Source organism: Paroedura picta, chromosome 2, assembly GCF_049243985.1.
Source record: "Paroedura picta isolate Pp20150507F chromosome 2, Ppicta_v3.0, whole genome shotgun sequence".
NCBI lineage: Eukaryota > Metazoa > Chordata > Lepidosauria > Squamata > Gekkonidae > Paroedura > Paroedura picta.
This window is the reverse complement of record NC_135370.1, coordinates 35874110-35893130: the sequence shown is the minus strand read 5'-3', so window position 1 is coordinate 35893130 and position 19021 is coordinate 35874110. Positions and strand designations below refer to the sequence as shown.

At 46.2% G+C, this 19021-nt stretch overlaps 1 protein-coding gene and 1 long non-coding RNA gene across 6 annotated transcripts in view; one reads left to right on the top strand and one right to left on the bottom strand.

Annotated features, from left to right (window-relative positions):
* Positions 1-689: 689 nt before the first annotated feature.
* METAP1D (methionyl aminopeptidase type 1D, mitochondrial) overlaps positions 690-19021 on the top strand; it is a 94825-nt gene continuing 76493 nt past the window's right edge. The window contains exons 1-2 of one of the 4 annotated variants that reach the window (XM_077319721.1): positions 721-781; positions 4723-4902. Coding sequence is in view for 2 of the 4 variants with exons in the window: in XM_077319718.1 (XP_077175833.1) it covers positions 733-781 (49 nt within the window). In the remaining 2 variants the exon portion in view is untranslated. Of the gene's footprint in view, positions 877-4722; positions 4903-18541; positions 18664-19021 lie in introns of those variants that run through there. The other 3 variants (XM_077319718.1, XM_077319720.1, XM_077319722.1) reach the window with 3 other exon arrangements.
* LOC143829224 (uncharacterized) overlaps positions 14950-19021 on the bottom strand; it is a 93828-nt gene continuing 89756 nt past the window's right edge. For both annotated transcript variants that reach the window (XR_013228034.1, XR_013228033.1), the window contains exon 2: positions 14950-17467. This is a non-coding gene — a long non-coding RNA (uncharacterized LOC143829224). The remainder of the gene's footprint in view (positions 17468-19021) is intronic.

Genomic DNA, 19021 nt, shown 5'->3' with positions numbered 1-19021 from the left:
AAGTAGGATGTTGTGGTTTCCCTCCCATGAGCACATGCAGAATTCACTCAGGATAAAGCGACTGGCTTAGGACATGTCAGACAGCTGGATGGGGAGAGACTTTTTGCCAGTGGCAGCTGATAGCGTTCAGATTTGGATGGCCGCATCTGGATTGTGAAAATTCACTCCTGCCAAGCAATATCTGAATGGGCGTGTGAGATGCTGAGCATTAGCTTATAGAAGAACTTTCTTTGTTGAAACCAAATGAGTATTTCCTTCCAGTAGCTTCTTCCAACAGGTCCTGCTTCAGTTCCCTGGTTTCCATTCTGTCAATTCTAAACACAAGGGGAAAAAAGGGAAAAGAGCATAAAAGCAAATTTAGGAGCGCCTTTCAAAGAGCCCAAGGATGTCCCTTCCTCCCAAGGTCCTGAGGCAAGAAAGAGATGCTGGTAGTTACACTTGAGGGAGCTGCTCGTTCTGCTCCCAAAGGTCCCGTTTCCCGCTTATTTTTTTTTAAATGCTGGCAGAGCTAAGAGGGAAACAAGTTTGCAATGCAATACACGTAAAACTGTTCTGGATTTTGCGCCAAGGGTGAGAGGATCTTCTTTTAAACGGGGCATGATCCGATTGCAGCCCCTGAAACTGCCTCTTTTGCAGCGGGGGTGGGGGCTTTTGCCGCCCTTCCACCCCCCCCCGTTCCTCCTGCAGGGGAGGGCATCCCCGCGCTCACGTGATCCATCCCGGGTGTCCAAAATGGCGGCGCCCGGGAGCGCGTCCGGCATGGCGCTGCGGCTGCTCAGAGGTGAGTGGTTTCCTGTCCTCAGTCTGAACGTGGGGACAGCGAGAGAGTCGCAGGCCGCTTTGCGAGGCGGACTGAGAGGGAGATGAATTGTGCTTGTGAGTGTCGCGCATAAAGCAGACCACTTGGGAGAGGAGCAGGAAGTCTTGTACAGGAGACTCATGTCGGAGAAACTTTTCTCGACGGTTAGGGAGTGTAACTATAGTTTTTATTCTCTCCGAGCCTTTAATTCTGTAGTGGACATTTGTCGCGTGGATAATGCGTTTTTTAAAAAGGCATTTATTTATTCGCACTTTATTTTATTTTCATTTTGTTTACTTAATTTAAGCCCCTACTTTTCTCCCCAACAGAGACCCGAAGTGGTTTACATCCTTTCCCTCTACTCCATTTTATCTTCACAACAACCCTGTGAAGTAAGGTTTAGAGTATGTGACTGGCTGAGGATCATCCAGCAACTTTCCATGACTGAGTGGGACTTCCAACCTGGATATCCCATATGCTTATCAAACACCCTAACTCAGACTTTCTCAACTTTTTTACCATTGAGAAATTCCTGAAACATTCTTCAGGCTTCGAGAAACCCCAGAAGTGGCACAATCCTGCAGAATATGGTTGGGAAATTCACTCAGATCTCCTCCTCTTCTCACCCCCTCCAGGCCCGTTATTTGCCATTTTGGGTGTGTGTGTCGATAAACCCAATAAACGTTCAACAAATTTTTAAAAGATTTTAAAAATGAACTCCCACCTTTTGGGAAACCCTTCCAGGGCCATCAGGAAACCCCAGGGTTTCATGAAACTCCAGTTGAGAAAGCCTCCTGTAACCACTCGACCACACTTACAGTTTTGACTTAGAGTTCAGGTTAACTTTTCTTTCTCAGAACATTCCAGGACAATCATGAACTAATAAAAAATGGATGTCTGTTACATCAACACATTGAGGCTCTGGAGTGATAGTTGTTCTTTTCTGTGTGTGACAGCTGCATCTTAAGTTTCTGTGTATGTGTCTAGGTATACTAATTCGATAAAATGCTGTTACAGGGTTCTTGTGGTGGACGGTGCGGTCAAGTCACAACCAATATATGGTGACTGTAGGGCTTTGAAGGCAAGAGAAGAATAGAGACAGTTTGTATTTGCCTGAGTAGAACAGGAAAATCTGCTTCTAAAGTGCATTGAAAGTGCATTATCTTACGTGTGCAGAATGGGTCTATGTGTAACAACCCTGGACTTTCTTGGTGGTCTCCTATCCAAGGGGCCAGCCTTGCCTTCCTTCTTTGATCTGATGAGATTAGGCTAACATGAGCCAGCTGGGTCAGGGCATATTTCTTGTATTTCTACATAAATTAAAAATATAGAGCTGTCTTGCACTAATGGCTCAGACTGCTGGCCCATCTTGCCTTACTAGGTATAGTATCCTTAGGTAGTTCTGAGCCTTGATATTCAAAATCCTGGAGATGTTGGCACGTAAGATTTTGTTCTTGTAGATCTCCGTCATTGACCTTTTTAGTCTTGGTTATTGTACTAATAAAATGCCCCAGGTTATTATTGAGTGATCCTCCTTTTGGTGATCCTCCAGCCTGGTGGAGTGGTTAGGAGTGCGGACTTCTAACCTTGCAAACTTGTCGGCGGCCGCGAGCAAATCGGCCGCTAAAGCAGCTGGTTAGCTTGCGGCTCGGCAAGCTTCTCTTCCCTCCCCTCCCGAAGTGAGATGTGCTTTGGCGGCCGATTTGCTTGCGGCCTGGCGAGCTTCTCGCTTCGGGGGGGGGGGGAGGGAAGACGGAGCCGCAGCCTGGCGCCGGGCTGCAGCCCGCGGGTTGGGGACCACTGATTTAGTGAATGCTTGCCAGATCTGCAGTCCAGTTATAATTGAATTTAAGCTGTCTATGCTCTGTTTATTTTGGAGACAAAACTGATTTATGTTCAGAGCGTTTCTTGAAGCTGGCTGGGCTGCAGGCATGAAGCTAAGGCTGATAGAGCCAGCATGGTATAGTGGTTAAGACCAGCGGCTTCCAATCTGGTGAGCCAGGTTTGATTCCCCGCTCCTCCACAGGCAGCCAGCTGGGTGACCTTGTGCTCCTCATGACCCTGATGATGCTGTTCTGACCAAGCAGTAATATCAGGGCTCTCTCAACCCCACCTCCCTCACAGGGTGTCTGTTGTGGGGAGAGGAAAGGGAAGGCGACTGTAAGCTGCTTTGAGACTCCTTCTGGTAGAGGAAAGCAGCATATAAGAACCAACTCTTTTTCTTTGATCTTATGCATATTTATACATAGAGAGTAAACACCATTACGCTTGGTGGGATTTGCTTGTTTAGTAAACATGCATATGATGGATAGTCTTGGAATCACAACTCCAAAGATATAATCAGACAACCAAGATATGCCATTGCAGCATTTAATTGTATTCAGCATGTGCTCCTTTATAGATATCTGACTGGTGTTTCTGGTATTTAAGTATCTGAGAATTATTTAAGAAGGAAAGCTCATTTCAATGATACATTCCTTTTCATAGGAGTAAGCAAATGCAATATGGAAGAACAGATTGTTTGGGAGATCCGTTTTGGATTACCCATCCCATCGGGCATCAGGGTTTTTGGAGTGGGTGGGATCAAGGATTATTCTGGCAAAATATATGAGTTATTTAATAAGGATATTTTAAAATAAGAGAGAATTTAACCTGTTCCATTGAGATAACTTGCACTTTAAAGTGAAAGATGACACAGGAAATTAATTAAATGTGTTTTTGTTTGTTTTAGATATGTAAATATGTAAAAGCTTAAAAAAATTAAAATATTATTGTTTTTAAAAAGTTTTTAAAATTAAAATAGCATTGTCCACAAACCACATTTGTTTATTGGACAAACTAGGACAAAGTTCCACGCAATCTATATTGATGATTGCTGTTGGAGTGGTCCATCAAGTGCTGGTTCTTTGCATGCTCTACTAAAAATTAGCGGCACTTCTTATGTTTTCAGACCTATTTCTTCCATGATTTGTGTAACGTATAAGAAGCTCCATGGCTCTATTCCAGGGGTAGTCAAACTGCAGCCCTCCAGATGTCCATGGACTACAATTCCCATGAACCCCTGCCAGCGAATGTAGTCCATGGACATCTGGAGAGCCGCAGTTTGGCTGCCCCTGCCATACCATGCTGGATTTACTTAGATCCCATTGCAGCCAATGGGATTTCAGTTAGTTGTAGATGACTTTGTCCTGTTGATGTCAATAAGTTTTAGCAGAAAAGGCTTCAGGGACTGATTTGAATCCAGGGTTAATGTTGGGTTCACTTTTTCCTCCCTTAAAAGGGAGAGTTGAGCAGAACTTCAAAATGCAATGCAGCTCTTGTCTGCCCCAGCACTGACATAATCTTTCTACATTGGCTCATTTGGTTGTACGATTGTAGTAGATTATAGATGTTCTAATTATGCATTGGAACCATTAACAGTAATTGCATCAAAGTGATACTCCCATTGCTAAGAACAAAAAGTCAGAATAATGCTCTGCGAACTGGCTTAAAGGGGCAAAGAGGCTACTGTAGCTTTATCTGCACCGACGTCCTGGTTTTGAAAAGCAAAAGAATTATGAACCAGGAGCTCTTTGCATCTCCTTGTTAAGTGGCTCTTGATCTTCAGAAACATGCAAGCCCTGGAATAAATGCTCAAAGCTATATCAAACATTAAAAAAAAATAGAAAGGTTATGTTTTTGTTCTCATTTTTGACTTGTTGAATGCAAAGGATCAAGATGTTGACCTATAAGGAAGTAATCATCTTAGGAAGAAGGCACTTAATGGAGTCCTGTCTTGCCTCTGAGCTGATGCTGGTTGAGCATCTTTTTTGCTTCCACTCAAAAAGTAAAAAAAAAAAATCATCTCTAAACCTTAGGTTTAATGCAGTGATCACCCACTGGTGTATATTCCTGATGCACCCTTCCCTCTTCTCCCCCCAAAGCTCTCTCTTCCCCCAAGGCTAATAGTCGGTCCTGCTTTTCCTCCACCTCACTGGTGCATGAGGTACTTCAGAACAGCCCAGAAGGCATCTTAGGGAGCACCCATATGGAAACAGCAGTCCCCATCACAGAACTATTGCAACTTCCCAGCGTTTTGTGATTATCTGCAGCTCCTTTGGCAGGTATGTTGTGATTGGCTGAGCCTTTCATAGAAGTCATTTAAAGCAATGGTCCCCAACCTTTTTATCACCGGGCACCACTCAACGCCTTTTACTGAGGCCCGGTGGGGGGGAGGTAGTTTACTTCTCTACTCTCAACCACTGCACTAACGCTCTCTGATCGCTATGGTAATGTTTAAACAATCCTTCAAAATAAGATACAGACACGCCACAACAATGAACATAAGGAACATTTTATTTTCATGGAAATTTTAACTCATGACAATGACAAATCAATGGGAACCCTGAGCTTGTTTCTCTGCAACGAGATAGTCCCATCTGGGAGTGATGGGAGACAATGACACCCGAAGTGTGTTGTAAAGGGCCGGGGGGATGAAGTAAAGGGCCGGGGAGGGGAGAGAGAAGGCGTCCTTCGGGGCCCACCTCCAATTAGTCGAAGAACCACATGTGGTCCGCGGCCCACAGATTGGGGATCGCTAATTTAAAGTGCCTCCCCCAGCCAAATTATGACTTTGTGGGGCCAAGGTATTTGTGCCTTTGTTGGCCTTGTCCCCTCCTCCATTAAAAATATTTAAAATTATATTTTACAGCTGTATGGGTATAAAGATAAATGTAATCATCCTTTCAAGGCCTAAAGGCATGAACATAAATTATTGCTACTACATTTTAATTTTTATCATTTAATAATAATATCAATATTAAAATTATTTGGATATAAAGTTAAATACTTCAACATTTTCTTTTTAGTTTTGGCAAAATGTATTAGATTATTTTGGGCCCTAAACATTTCCTTTATTCCTGATTCCGTTTTCGTGGACTCCTAAAAGTCACGTGGGCCCTAGGCCTTGTGTCCACTGTATCTAATGCATAAGTTGGCGATGCCAACCACCTGGTAGTCTCAAAATTCCAAAAGTGCTGAGGACTGAACAAGATCAGAAACCGTTAGTTTAATGTGAATGAGAAAAGTAAGAATTATGGGTTAGCATTCAATATGCATGCCAGTCAATGCAATTCCAATTCTTCCTCTCAAGGGTTAGTGTGTATCTTGTCTAACTAGTTCCATTTTGCAGGTGTTACTAATTGGGCCTTGCAGTCCTCAGACCTCTTATAATCTTCAAGGCCAGAGTCTGGAATGGGCTAATGGGCTCTAGGTGTGAGCTGGCAAGCCACATGATGGTAAGGGGAGAATGAGAGTGGTGAGATAAGTTTCTAGAAACCCCTAGAAACTCAGTATTCTTGAGGCTTTGAAAAACCCTTGAGGCTTTGAAAAACCGCAATCGTGCAAAATATGGTTGGGAAGCATAGCTGTGTACACGCCCACTTGGGGTCCCTCCTCTCCCCATCCCTCCCAGGCCCATCATTGGCCATTGGGGGTGGGGCTGGTCAACATGACCACATATGGTAATATCACCTAATATTGGCCATTTTGGGAAGGATGCGTGGGTCAATGTGACCATATATGGTCATGTCACTTGATAAATGTTTAACCAATTTAAAAATATATTTAAAATTAATTAACTCCCACCCATTTGGGAGACTTCCAGGGCCGCAAAAACCCTAGAAAGCCTTTTCTAAACCTCTAGAAAGCCTGTTTTCTAATTGGGATGTGTTCTGATTAGTTCACTGACTCACTTATATAACTGACCCACGGATATGAAAATCAAAGGCTAGCTTGGATTTTGAAGGACTGAAGGCCAATACCTATAAACTACTGCAGCAATGTAGGAGGACAGTTGGGCTGAGGCCTGGATTTGCATGAAAGTAAGGTTATACTGTTTGATGTATCATTGTATACTCATTGTATCAGGTCAGAGATTCTCAGCCGGGGGTCTGTGGAGGTCCGTGGGAGGTCCAGAGAGGGTTCACAGCCTTTCATCTCCTGCCTGAATGGACTTGGTCACAAGCCACCAGTGGACTCAATGGGTGTAAGAATCAAAGGGGGGGGGGGAGTCAGTTGTGGTGTGATATGGGGGGTTGAGCTGTCTTCTCAGCTCCCATCATTCTTTCCAGTCTACATGAGGCAGTGCCACTGAAGCAGTAGTACAGTGGGGGGAGGGACTGAAAGGAGGGTGAAGGGCTCATTTCGTTATGTCACTTCTGGGGCATGGCAGGGAGATGTGGCCAGTTGACATCACTCCTGGGGGTCCTTGAAGTCTTAAAATTTATTTCAGGGGTTCCTCCAGGGTCAGAAGCTTGAAACAGGTTGCTCTCCATGAAAGCAGATGTTCCACCACTGGAGTTCTTCTCCTTTCTTCAGAACTTTCCCTCTTCCTTCTTCCCAATCATTCTTCTTCCCAAAGAGTTTGCTTTTCCTCCAGTCTCTTTTAAGACCACTTACTTCTCCCACCACTGCTGACTAGATATACCTGAAGGTGGAAACATTGCAAAAGCATTTTGACCTTTAATCCAGGGTCCTCCAATACTGTGCTCACAGACATCTTTCCTGGCATCCACTGCTTTTTAAAAGTGGGTGGGGTCAGGCGGGTCATTTGCTTGCAACACTTCTGATTGGCCATTGGAGTTTGGAGTTGTGAATTTCCTGCATTCTGCAGGGGGTTGGACTAGATGGCCCTGGAGGTCCCATCCAGCTCTGTGATTCCATCATTCTATGATCTGATTGGCTGTGCAGATTTTGTCAAAACATTGCTGTGACCACCACAGCAGAAGGATCTTCCTTCTGGCAACTATTTTGTGGCTGGCTCTACCTCCTGCAAGCAGCCAGGACAGAAATATACATCAGAAGACAAAAATGTATGTCAGCCAACTTTGCCATGTGTATAACACATATGCACAACGAGTTTCACAAAATGTAAGACAGACTAATCTCTCTCTCTTCTGATTGTTTCTACATCCTGGAAATAAGAAATAGACTTCTCAGTAACTAGCATGGAGAAATTTCTATATATTACTGTAGTGTTTTGAAACTTTTAAAAATCCAGTGAATGTAATCATAATTGTATGGAGACATGTAGAACGATTTTCTTTTTGGCTCTGCACGGTCTGTATCTTACATTTATTGCCTGCTGCAGAAAGAAGCCTCTTGGCTAAAGCGGTGTGTTTAATTTCATTTTTCGTTTTCAGTTACAAGCTTCTGGCAGGCTCGTTGCCCTGGTCCTGTTACCTGGTGGCGCCAATATTTCATCGACATTAGACAAGCAGTCTACCTGGACACAGGCCCAGAGGTCCCTTCGTAAGGAGTAAACGTGATCTCTTGTGCTGAGGAATCCAAGTGCTGAGATTCCCAGGGGAACTGAAAGAGAACTGTGTTTGAGGCTTGGCTCTTATAGGTTTTTTTTTATCATTCTCTTTGTGCTTTTGCAGCTCTCTGTCTTATGAGCAAATTGCTCTCCATGCAGTCTCTCCCCCCCCCCCCCGCCCTGGTCTTATTGATAATGTAAGGCAGAAAAGAAACTGTAAGTAGAAGAGATACAAGCCATTAAAGGTGTATTGTGATCTTTCTTTTTACCTGTCTTGATTGACTCTTGTAAATGGTCTCATAAGAGTGACTAAAGAGAAGGATATTTACATTGTTCCCTCTGTGGGTTCCCCTCCCCACCTCTCCAAGTAAATCACAGAATGTTGTTATTTATATTAACAGACTGAATTTGCAGTGGCTTTTCTTCCATGAAGAAACAGTTTTAAATCTGGTGCATTTGCGGATTTAGGGCATAACCCATCAGCCATTGCGCTACGCTCCATTCTTCTGCAGACTTCACCTTCCGCTCTTGCATGTGAATTTATGTGTTTGTTTTGGGATTTATATTCCACTCTGTCTTTGGAGACTCAGGACAGATTACCGTAATATCAAATACATATAAAATTACAAAATAAACGTTATAAATTAAAAATTAAACAAAACACCAGATTAGATGTTAAAATATTAAAAGTTCCTGAAACTCAACCCCTCCAAGACGGAGGTCCTGTGGCTGGGAAGAAGGGGACAGGATCAGGAAGCGCATCTCCCATGCCTGAATGGTGTACAATTAACATCTACACCAGTGGTCAGGAACTTGGGAGTGACTTTTGATGCCTCCCTGTCTATGGGGGCTCAGGTCACGAAAGTAGCCCAGACGGCTTTTTTTCATCTTCAGCAGGCCCAGCTACTAGCGCCCTACCTGTCCACGGAACACCTAGTCACTGTGATCCATGCAACGGTCACTTCCAGACTAGACTGCTGTAACTAGCTCTACGCAGGCCTACACTTGACTCTGATCTGGAAGTTACAGCTGGTACAAAATGTGGCAGCCAGGGTCCTCACTAGGACACCTTGGAGGGTTCATATTCAGCCGGTACTCCGTCATCTCCATTGGTCACCAGTCTGTTTCCGGGTCAAGTTTAAGGTGTTGGTATTAAACTTTAAGGCCATACGCGGCTTGGGTCCTACTTACCTGCGGGACTGTTTGGTTGCTTATGCCCCCCACAGGGCTCTCTGCAGGTATGAATCTACTGACTGTCTCGGGCCCCCAGGACGTTCGCCTGGCCTTGACTAGGGCCAGGGCCTTTTCGGTCCTGGCCCCAACCTGGTGGAATGAGCTCCCGGAGGAGCTAAGGGCCCTGTCGGAACTACCATCTTTCCGCAGGGCCTGTAAGACGGAGCTTTTCCGCCAGGCATATAGTTGAGGCCAGGGCAGAGCCCGGGTTCCATCCAAGATCCCTAATCCATCGGCCAGTTTTTCTCTCCTCTCTCTCTTACGGAATTGATGTCTGACCTCTCTCTGAACAAGCGGGGAAAGTGGGGAGAGTTACAGAATAGAATGCCATCTTTTTATTGTAATAATGGGGTATTTATGGGGTTTTATGTGATTTTACTGTGATTTTATATTTTATTGTGAACCGCCATGAGACCTTTTGCGAATGGCGGTATATAAATCCAATAATAAATAAATAAACAAATAAACAAACAAACTCTCATATGGGGCACAGGAGGGAGGTTGTCCAGAAAAGCGACTGGCGGGGTCTTATAGAGAGGTCAGTGGTTCTGATATTACTTCTGGCCTCAGCAATAGGTCTGGCGGAACAGCTCTGTCTTAGAAACCTTGCAGAAATGTCAAAGGCTCCACAGGGCTGCCATCTCACTTGGCAGAGCATTCCACCACACCGGGGCCAAGTCAAAAAAGCCCTGGCTCTGATTGAGGCCAGTTTGACCTCCTTAGAGTCAAGGACCCTGAGCAAATTTTGCTTACATGCTTCTGAGAGGTTATTTCCCCTAGTGACACTCTCAGTCCACAAACAGAGCAAGAGATCTTGAGATTTGGGGGGGGGGGGTTACTTTGGAACAGGTAGACAGAATGGGGATCAGCTGTGGGAGGGAAACTGGCAAAATTTCCCTCCTTCCACTGGCCTCAGTATCTTATGCTGGTGGGAAACAAGGTTGGCCAGGGGGCTCCTGGCCAACCTTGTTTCCTTTTGGTTTTGTCCAAAAATATTTTGTTTATTCTTGTTCTGTTACTTAGTGTGAATGAAGTAGAGTTCTTAGAGATCCTTATTGTGTCAACCTCAGGAGCCCCCTGGCCAGCCTCAAAAACTGCTGAGGGGGAATGGGGGAACACATGACCATGGCATTGGGTATGGTATGTCTAGTTGTCACACAAGGGGAACTGGGCAGAAATCACCTTCCACAAGAATGGAGCAAGAGATCATACAGGAAAGATTAATCCCCTGCAGTTAGGTTTGCTGACTCTGTGGTAGAGAAATTTCTGGAGTCTAGCAGGGATGTGATACCATAAGTCCACCTTCTGAAGCTGCTGTTTTATTCCAGAGGGACTGAATGTAGGAGAGTATTTGAAATTCCAGGAGAACAGCCCCATTTAGAAGTTGGCAGTCCTACCTACAGCGCATTCTAGCTGAATCTGACACCATTTCCAAGGGTCCCCCTGACCACCATGGCCAGCTTTTTAGAGAGATGAGAGTGGCCGGGGAAAGGGGTCATCAAAATTCTTTTTGTTCACTTCGATAAATGAGAAGCATCCTGTGTTCTCATTTGTGTATGTGCGTGTGTGAATTTAGAGAAAGCTCCACTTGAAGTGAGCTGTAGGAACCCCTCTCGATACTAGCATTTGCAGCAGGTTTTCACAGCATAGCTGTGTAAATAAGGCACATCTTGTGTCCTCATTTTGTGTGTGTGTTTGTGAATTTGGGGAAAGCTGCACTTTGCTGAGCTGTAGGAACGGCTTTTGAAACTAGAATTTATTGCAGACTAGATCTAAAGCCCATTTCACTTAGGAATGAAATGGGCGCTAGATGGCCTGGGAACAGGGCCACCCCCCACCCGAGGCTCTCTCGATCCTTCTCCCGGCCGGTGGAGCGGCCTCGCCGCGTCGTAGATGCGGCGAGGCCGCTCCGTTGGCCGGGAGAAGGCGGCGCGGCCCACCCCTCACCCGTGGCTGTCTGGGCGGGTGAAGCAGCCAATGGGGAGCTGCGCGCCCATTGCCTGCTTGGGGCGGGATGGACACTTAGAGGGACCAATCAGGAGCCGCTTCGCGGCTCCTGATTGGCCCCTCCGAGTTTTTATCCCGGACGGGGCCCGCCCTAACTCCTCCCACACTGCCCTTACTGCTTTATTCAGTCCGTGGCGCTCTGCGCCACGGGGCTGTTTAAAGATTGTCACACAACCTCTGGAACCTCTTGAAAAGGCTGTGAGACCTTGTGTCTGATTGCCTGGTTCAGACAGGACAAGGTTCTCCATAGTTTCTGTTTTCCCGGAACACAGTTGTGGCAAGCACCCTACATGCCTGCTGCTTTTTGAATCTGCTCCAAATCTTGGTTGCCAGTCTAACATGTCTCTTCTTTTTAATTCATTCTCCATTGCTTTGGGGCAAGGCGGGGATTTAATCTATAATTTAATCTATAATTCCCCAACCAGGACATTCTGGTCATCCCGAGACCAGGGAGTTAAACTCAAAATTCAATTGCATATCACTAACCTCACCTTACAGTCACATTGTCCCAAATGTAAGAAATGTGGATACACAAGTCAAACAAGGTTAGCATGCGTAGTGAGATAAAAAATCTTTGTCCTTGTTGAGCCCAGGGTATGTCATAGTTTTGAGTGATGTAATAACTTGCATTTCTGCAATCTCTCTTTCTAGCCTGTTCTTGAAGCCTGTTCCCTTGAAGTAATAAAACAGCTACTTGCAGGTCCCTTATTCCCTGGGCCGGGGTTGGTGCCGGGCCGCAGTTCCTCCTCGTCCTCCTCCCCGGCTGCTGCCTCAGTGGCTGCCCTGCCACTCTACTGCCAGCTCACCTTTGGTGCTCTCCAGCGGCCGCCATGGCTGGGGCTCCCCCTCGGTGTGGCACTGCGCAGCTGCTGTAGGTAGCACCCCCCAGCGGCCGGCGGGAAATCAGGGGCACCGGCAGGAAAGCGAGCAGGGGCTCAGGTGCTGGCTGCAACGTCCCTTGGCAAAAGACTACCCTCCCCCCGGGCCTCAGTAAAATTGTCAAGCTTTGACCAGTCTCCGGTGATAAAAAGGTTGGGGACCACTGCCTTATTGAATGTCCTGGACGGTTGAAGTGTCCCCCTACAAGTTTTTCGGTTGATTCTCTATGATGAAATTTTATGGGGACTCGCCTGTTTTTTTTATCCTCACAACGGCTGAGAGATTGTGACTGGCCTGAGGTTTCCCAGTGAACTTCCATGGCACAAGCAGGGATTCAGGCCCAGATCTTCCAGATACTAGTTTGACACTCTTACCTACCACACTATACTGGCATTTGAATTGGTAGTGGAGTTTTAGGGAGAAAACATGAAGGTGTTACTTATTACTTTGATTGGATGTCTTATAAAAAATGCGCAGCTTGTGTTACTTGGTACCGATTTATTTTAAGTTTTGGGGGACCGTTTTCTTGTAAAGTTACAAAAGTGAACCATATAACTGGTGCAGCAACTGGTAAATAGTACTTGGGGATCTTAGCTGTCATTTGACCGTCGTCTTTTGAAAGCGCTTCCTGTTACTTTGACACGATGCCTCTTGGGAGTCAGGAAGGCCTATTAAGTTGCCATGGCTGTCTGTCTGAATATGTTGATGATATTTTATGCTTAATAACTTGTTCAATTTGTGTGGGTTCTTGAGGTGAAAAATAAAACAAAGCAAGAAACGTTTGACGCGGGTCATATTTCAGTGCCGATCGTATTTCACTGCTGCATTTTCTAATCTGTGTTGGGGACGTGTGTGTGTGAAGGCAGAGTTTTGAATGGTGGCATGTGGGCTTGGATTCAGTGGCAAATTTCCTCATGGGCTTGAGGCCTTGTGGACACATGTCAAAAAGATTGTTCTGGAAGCTTGCAGCAACATCAAACTTGTATGTTTGGGATTGACAGGTATTGCAATATATCTAATGCTGTTGGTTGCTTGAATGGAACTGAACAAAATGTCCTTGCATTTCTGTTCATGAACTGCTGGACCCTGCCCTTATTCTGGCTGTCGTGATGGGATCTGACATATGTTGGTCAGGGGTGGCCAGACTGTGGCTCTCCAGATGTCCATAGACTACAATTCCCATGAGCCCCTGCCAGCATTTGGGCTCGCCACAGCACTGATAGAGGTGTTCTGACCGAGCAGTGACATCAGGGCTCTCTCAGCCTCACCCACCCAGAGGAAAGGGAAGGCGATTGTAAGTGGCTTTGTTATTGTTATGAAGGTACTGATTTTATCAAGGTGCACCTACAGGACTGCTTCTCTGAATACATGCCCAGGAGGGCCTTGCATTCAGCCCACACAAACAGGCTGTTGGTCCCCGACCCCAACGAATTTTAGCTGGCCTCGACCAGAGGCTTTTCATCCTTGCCTCCTGCCTGGTGGAATGAGCTCCCAGAAGACATCAGGGCTCTGTTATAGTTCATGGGAGTTCCACAGGGCCTGCAGGATTGAGCTCTTCCGCTAGGCCTACGGTCAAGGCCAGTAAAAAAGCCACTGTCTGATTGGCCTCCCTCCTGTGTTGTATCTCCCCCCCCCCCCTCCCCAGGTTTTGGTCTTTACCCCCAAGGGCAGAATTTGTTCAAATGGATTTCAGAATTGCTAACAGGTGATTTTAATTGCTTTGTTAGACATATCTTGTTCCCTGCCCTGAATCTGCTTGAGCCGAGAGGGCAGTTTATAAAGCCAAGAAAATAAATACATTAAATAAAATCACAGCTGATTTATGGGGATCATGTAGGGTAGCGATCCTTAACCTGTGGGCTGCGGACCACATGTGGTCCTTCGACTAATTGGAGGTGGGCCCTGAAGGACACCTCCCCCCCCATCCCTTTACAACACACTTAGGGTGTCATTGTCTCCCATCACTCCCTGATGGGACTATCTCAGTGCAGAGAAACAAGCTCAGGGTTCCCATTGATTTGTCATTGTCATGAGTTAAAATTTCCATGAAAATAAAATGTTCCTTATGTTCATTGTTGTGGCGTGTCTGTATCTTATTTTGAAGGGATGTTTAAACATTACTATAGCGATCAGAGAGCGTTAGGGCAGTGGTTGAGAGTAGAGGAGTAAACTACCCCCCCCCACCTGGCCTCAGTAAGACCGTTTATGCACTGGGAACTTCACTGCCTCAGCTCCCATGCAGGAGAAAAAATTGGAGGCAGATGAGGAGCACAGGACCAAATGGTCCCCCATGTGGGTGCAGGAAGAGGTGGGGCTACCTGCCACGCCTAAAACTCCAGCCTGCAGCCTGGCATGAAACCTCCAGTGCATAAATGGTCTAAAAGGCGTTGAGTGGTTCCCGGCATTGAGTGGTCCCCGGTGATAAAAAGGTTGGGGACCACTGATGTAGGGTTTCAGAGGTGGTTTGCCTTTGCCTGGCTCTGTGTAGAAACTTTGGGATTCCTCGGTCGTCTCTCATCCAGATACTAACCTGGGCTGACCCTGCTTAACCTCCAAGATCTGATGAGATGTAACTATTTAATTTTAATGCCGCTACTTAAATTTTATTTCACTTGTAGCATGCATGATTTGTGAGTGTGGAGTACTCATATTGGTGTTTGGCCTTGCTTTTCGGGGAGGCAGAAGGATATCTTACTAGCAGTAGCTGAACAATAACAACAACAACAACAACAACAACAACAAACACAACACCTTTATTATATCCCTCCCTCCCTGTGAGGCTCAGGGTGGATAACATCAGTTGATAAAATACATAAATATCAATTAAAATAACACTAAAACAGTCAATACATCTTGCCGCTTCTCCACTACATCCACCAGTTTAGCTTAGGACTGAGGAGGGCTTTCATTCCTTTAATGGGTGAGTCTACTCTTTGGTGCTTCAGCAGGTGTTTTAACCGGGGAGGCCATCCATTTGGGGTATATTCCCAGCCTCAACCATAGGCCTGGTGGAATGGCTCTGTCTTAACAGGACCCATGGTCCCTCGTTGAGGCCAGTTTCACCTCTCTGGGGACTGGGACCCAAAGCAGATTATGGCCCACTGACTCTTTGGGGGGATTTAATGGGAGAGGCAGTCCCGAAGACACACCAGTCCCAGATCAACAAAGCCTTTATTGGCGTAACAGAAGGAAATAAACAGATATAAAATACAGTACAAACATGGTGTGAACCAGGTTTGCTAAACAAAACAATTACAGACAATCAAGTTTGGTTACAGCAGTTGTAGCGTTCATCCGTTCCAAGTTGGCAACTAAAATCTGGACTAAGATCAGTGCAATCGCATGCATCTTAGCAGGGTCCTTCTCATTCAGTGCTATCCCAATGCAGTATTTCCTGTCTAGATGGATAATGTTAGCCTTGCATAAGGATACTTTCCAAGCTGGACGACAACTCTCAAAGTGAGGGCAGTCTAAGATTAAATGATCCAGCCTTTGGGAAACAGGGATCTTTTTCAATCTGCCTTTTGTTAAATTAGAAGGAAAGATGCTCATTCTAGTAAAAAAGCTCTTCTTGAAAGTGAATTGTCTAATGTGCAAAGATAGGGATGTATTTCTCTATAAAGGTAAAGGTATCCCCTGTGCAAACACCGAGTCATGTCTGACCCTTGGGGTGACGCCCTCTAGCGTTTTCATGGCAGACTCAATACGGGGTGGTTTGCCAGTGCCTTCCCCAGTCATTACCGTTTACCCCCCAGCAAGCTGGGTACTCATTTGACCGACCTCAGAAGGATGGAAGGCTGAGTCAACCTTGAGCCAGCTGCTGGGATTGAACTCCCAGCCTCATGGGCAGAGCTTCAGACTGCATGTCTGCTGCCTTACCACTCTGCGCCACAAGAGGCTCTCGTATTTCTCCATAGTCTGTTGCTATTCCCTGGTGGTTTAGCTTCTCATGCACTGTGCAGCGAAGGGTTTCTCATGCTCCGAGCTCTGAAGGGCAGGCATGTTGTGCAGGCAGGCCTTGGTGATGGCTGGAGAGGCTTGGCTTCTTGCAGGCCTGACTTGCATACTGGAAGGAGAATGTCCTGTCAGTTGGTCCAGCCTCCCCTCCCCCAAAGGGCAGGCAAAGCACATGGGTGGGGTGGAACCTAATTTCATTTCCCAGACCATTTAAGGCTTTCAAGATCAACACCAGAACCTTGAATCTGATCTGGTCTCCAATCCGGAGCTATTGCAATTGGGCAAGCACCGGTGTAATGTGCACCCTCCATTGGGCTCCAAGGAGGACCCTTGCCATTGCATTATGGACAAGTTGGGAGTCTCAGGTTCAGTCTCAAGGGCAACCCTGTGTAGAGCAAGTTGCAGAAGTCTTATGTGGAGGTGACCGTTGCTAGGTATGGTGCCAAGAAGTAGGGTGCTGGTTATTGTGCCTGGCATAGATGGGGAAATGCCAGGTGAGAGACATTTGCAATCTGGACCTCCATTGATAAGGAGAAGTCCAGGACCACACCCAGGCTCCTGGTAGAGTTCACAGGTGTCAGACCCCGTCAAGAACTGGTACCCTCACCATCTGTCTCTCCGCATGCTGTGCCAACCAGAGGACCTGTGTCTTGGCTGGATTCAGCTTCAGCTGACTCTTTGACCTTGGCTTTTAGTCTGTGGCTCCTAACTCAAGGCTTTGCAGTGAAACAGGCCAACAGATCAGGATCTGCCCAAGATCTGACATATGTGTTTATTTGGTTCCTTTTTATTTTAAAAAAATTGTATTACATAAGCTGTTTGGGTCCCTTTTTGGGATGAAAGTAGAGAAAAATTACATAAAGAAAGAAAACCAGGAACTTGTTATTGTATATAATGCCCTGCCCAGCTTCTGAAATGTTTAGGTAACTCAGCACATGGCAACTTAGTTGTGAGAGCTTATGCCAGGGGTAGTCAAACTGCGGCCCTCCAGATGTCCATGGACTACAATTCCCACAAGCCCCTGCCAGCATTCACTGGAGGGCCGCAGTTTGACTATCCCTGACTTATGCAATCAAGCTTAAGAAAATGCTACTGGGATAGCTAGATTCGAGTCCTGTAGCACCCTAGAGGCCAGTAACATGTTTGGGATGTTGACCTTCAAGAGTCAAAGGCCTCTTCGTCAGATACAAGTAGGAATGGAGATCCTTGCGTCCTTACACCCCAGTCAGAAGTTGGAAGGGATGTTGCGAGGAAGCGTTGTGGAGTTCTTGAAGGATCTTGCATATACAAAGGTACTGCAAAAGAAGTAAAACAGAGTTAAGACAGAAAAACTTCCACTTGGATATGTATTGTTACTACTAATATTATCTAAATTTTGATTGATTGATTGATTGATTGATTGATTCATTCATTCATTCATCCTTAAACCTGCCACACCCACACAGTGGCTCGTGGTGGGTAACAGCATACATGCCCACAGTAAGACCCCTTAAAATAGTAAAACCAATTAAAATCCACCCATAGTGGTGACAGGTAACCCCCCCACACAGGCTTCAGACCAGTGCCTCAGAGGGAACTACGGGGGCAGCCAATGACCTGCCTGTTACAGGGAGGGGCCCCTGATCCAATTGCCCTGGCCTCAACTGAAGACCTGACGGAAGAGCTCCATTTTGCAGCCCCTGCAAAACTGGGAAAGTTCCATCAGGGCCCTCAGCTCTCCTGGGAGCTCATTCCTCCAGGTTGGGGCCAAGGCTGGGAAGACCCTGGCCCTGGTCAAGGCCAGGAGAACCTCCCTTGGGCTCTAGATCTCCAACAGGCTTGCACCCGCAGAGCACAACGCTCTGTGGGGGGCATAAGGAGATAAGCAGTCCTGCAGATATGTGGGGCCCAGCCCACTGTTAAAAATGACCTTAAAGGTTAGCGCCAAAACTTTGAACTTGATCCGGGCTGAAACTGGAAGCCAATGCAGCTGCCCTCAGCATCGACTGGATACGGGCCCTCGAAGATGTTCCTGTGAGGGCCCTAGCAGCCGCATTCTGCACCAACTGCAATTTCCAGGTCAAAGACAAGGGTATAAATAAGTATAAATATGTCCCGCTTTTCTCCCCCATGGGGACCCAAAGCGGCTTAGAGCATCATCCTCACAAAACAAGCCCTTTAAGCCGGTTAGGTGGAGAGAGGGCCTGGTCCCAGGCAGGCTTCGTAGCAGGGTGAGATATCAACCTGGGTTTTGCAGATCCAAGTCTAACTATCGCACCATGCCGGCTTTCAATTACGTACCGCTTTAGAGAATCCGCAGGCACCCTCTCACTTGTAATCTGCACAACCCTGTGAGATAAGAGTAATCGTGTTCTCATATTGCAGATCTGATGCTGAGGGAGAGTGAATTATGTCCATTTGAACTCATGGAAAGAGGTTCTCTTTGAACCAGGGACTTCTTGATCCGTATCAAAGGCTGCATGCTTACTCGGCAGTGTCCTGTTTGTACTTGGTAAGGCTTATTTCTAAGGACTGAGTTGTCAGGGGTTGGTTTGCTTTCTGTTTGTTTGTTTTAAACCTCTGTGGTGCATCAATCTTAGGAGGGCAGTATTCTGGAGACTAATGCAGTAGCAGATTACAATGATGTCGTTTTTCCTTCCTTTGGGGGAGAGGTGTTGGCTTAGCAGTATGCAAAAAGTATCAGATTTGATCCTCAGCAACTCCACTTCAAGGGGGGATGGGAAAGACCTCTGTCTGAGACCCCAGAGAGCCACTGCTAGTCTGAGTAGACAGTAGTAGAAGAAGAAGAGTTGGTTCTTCTATGCCGCTTTTCTCTACCCGAAGGAGTCTCAAAGCGGCTTACAGTCGCC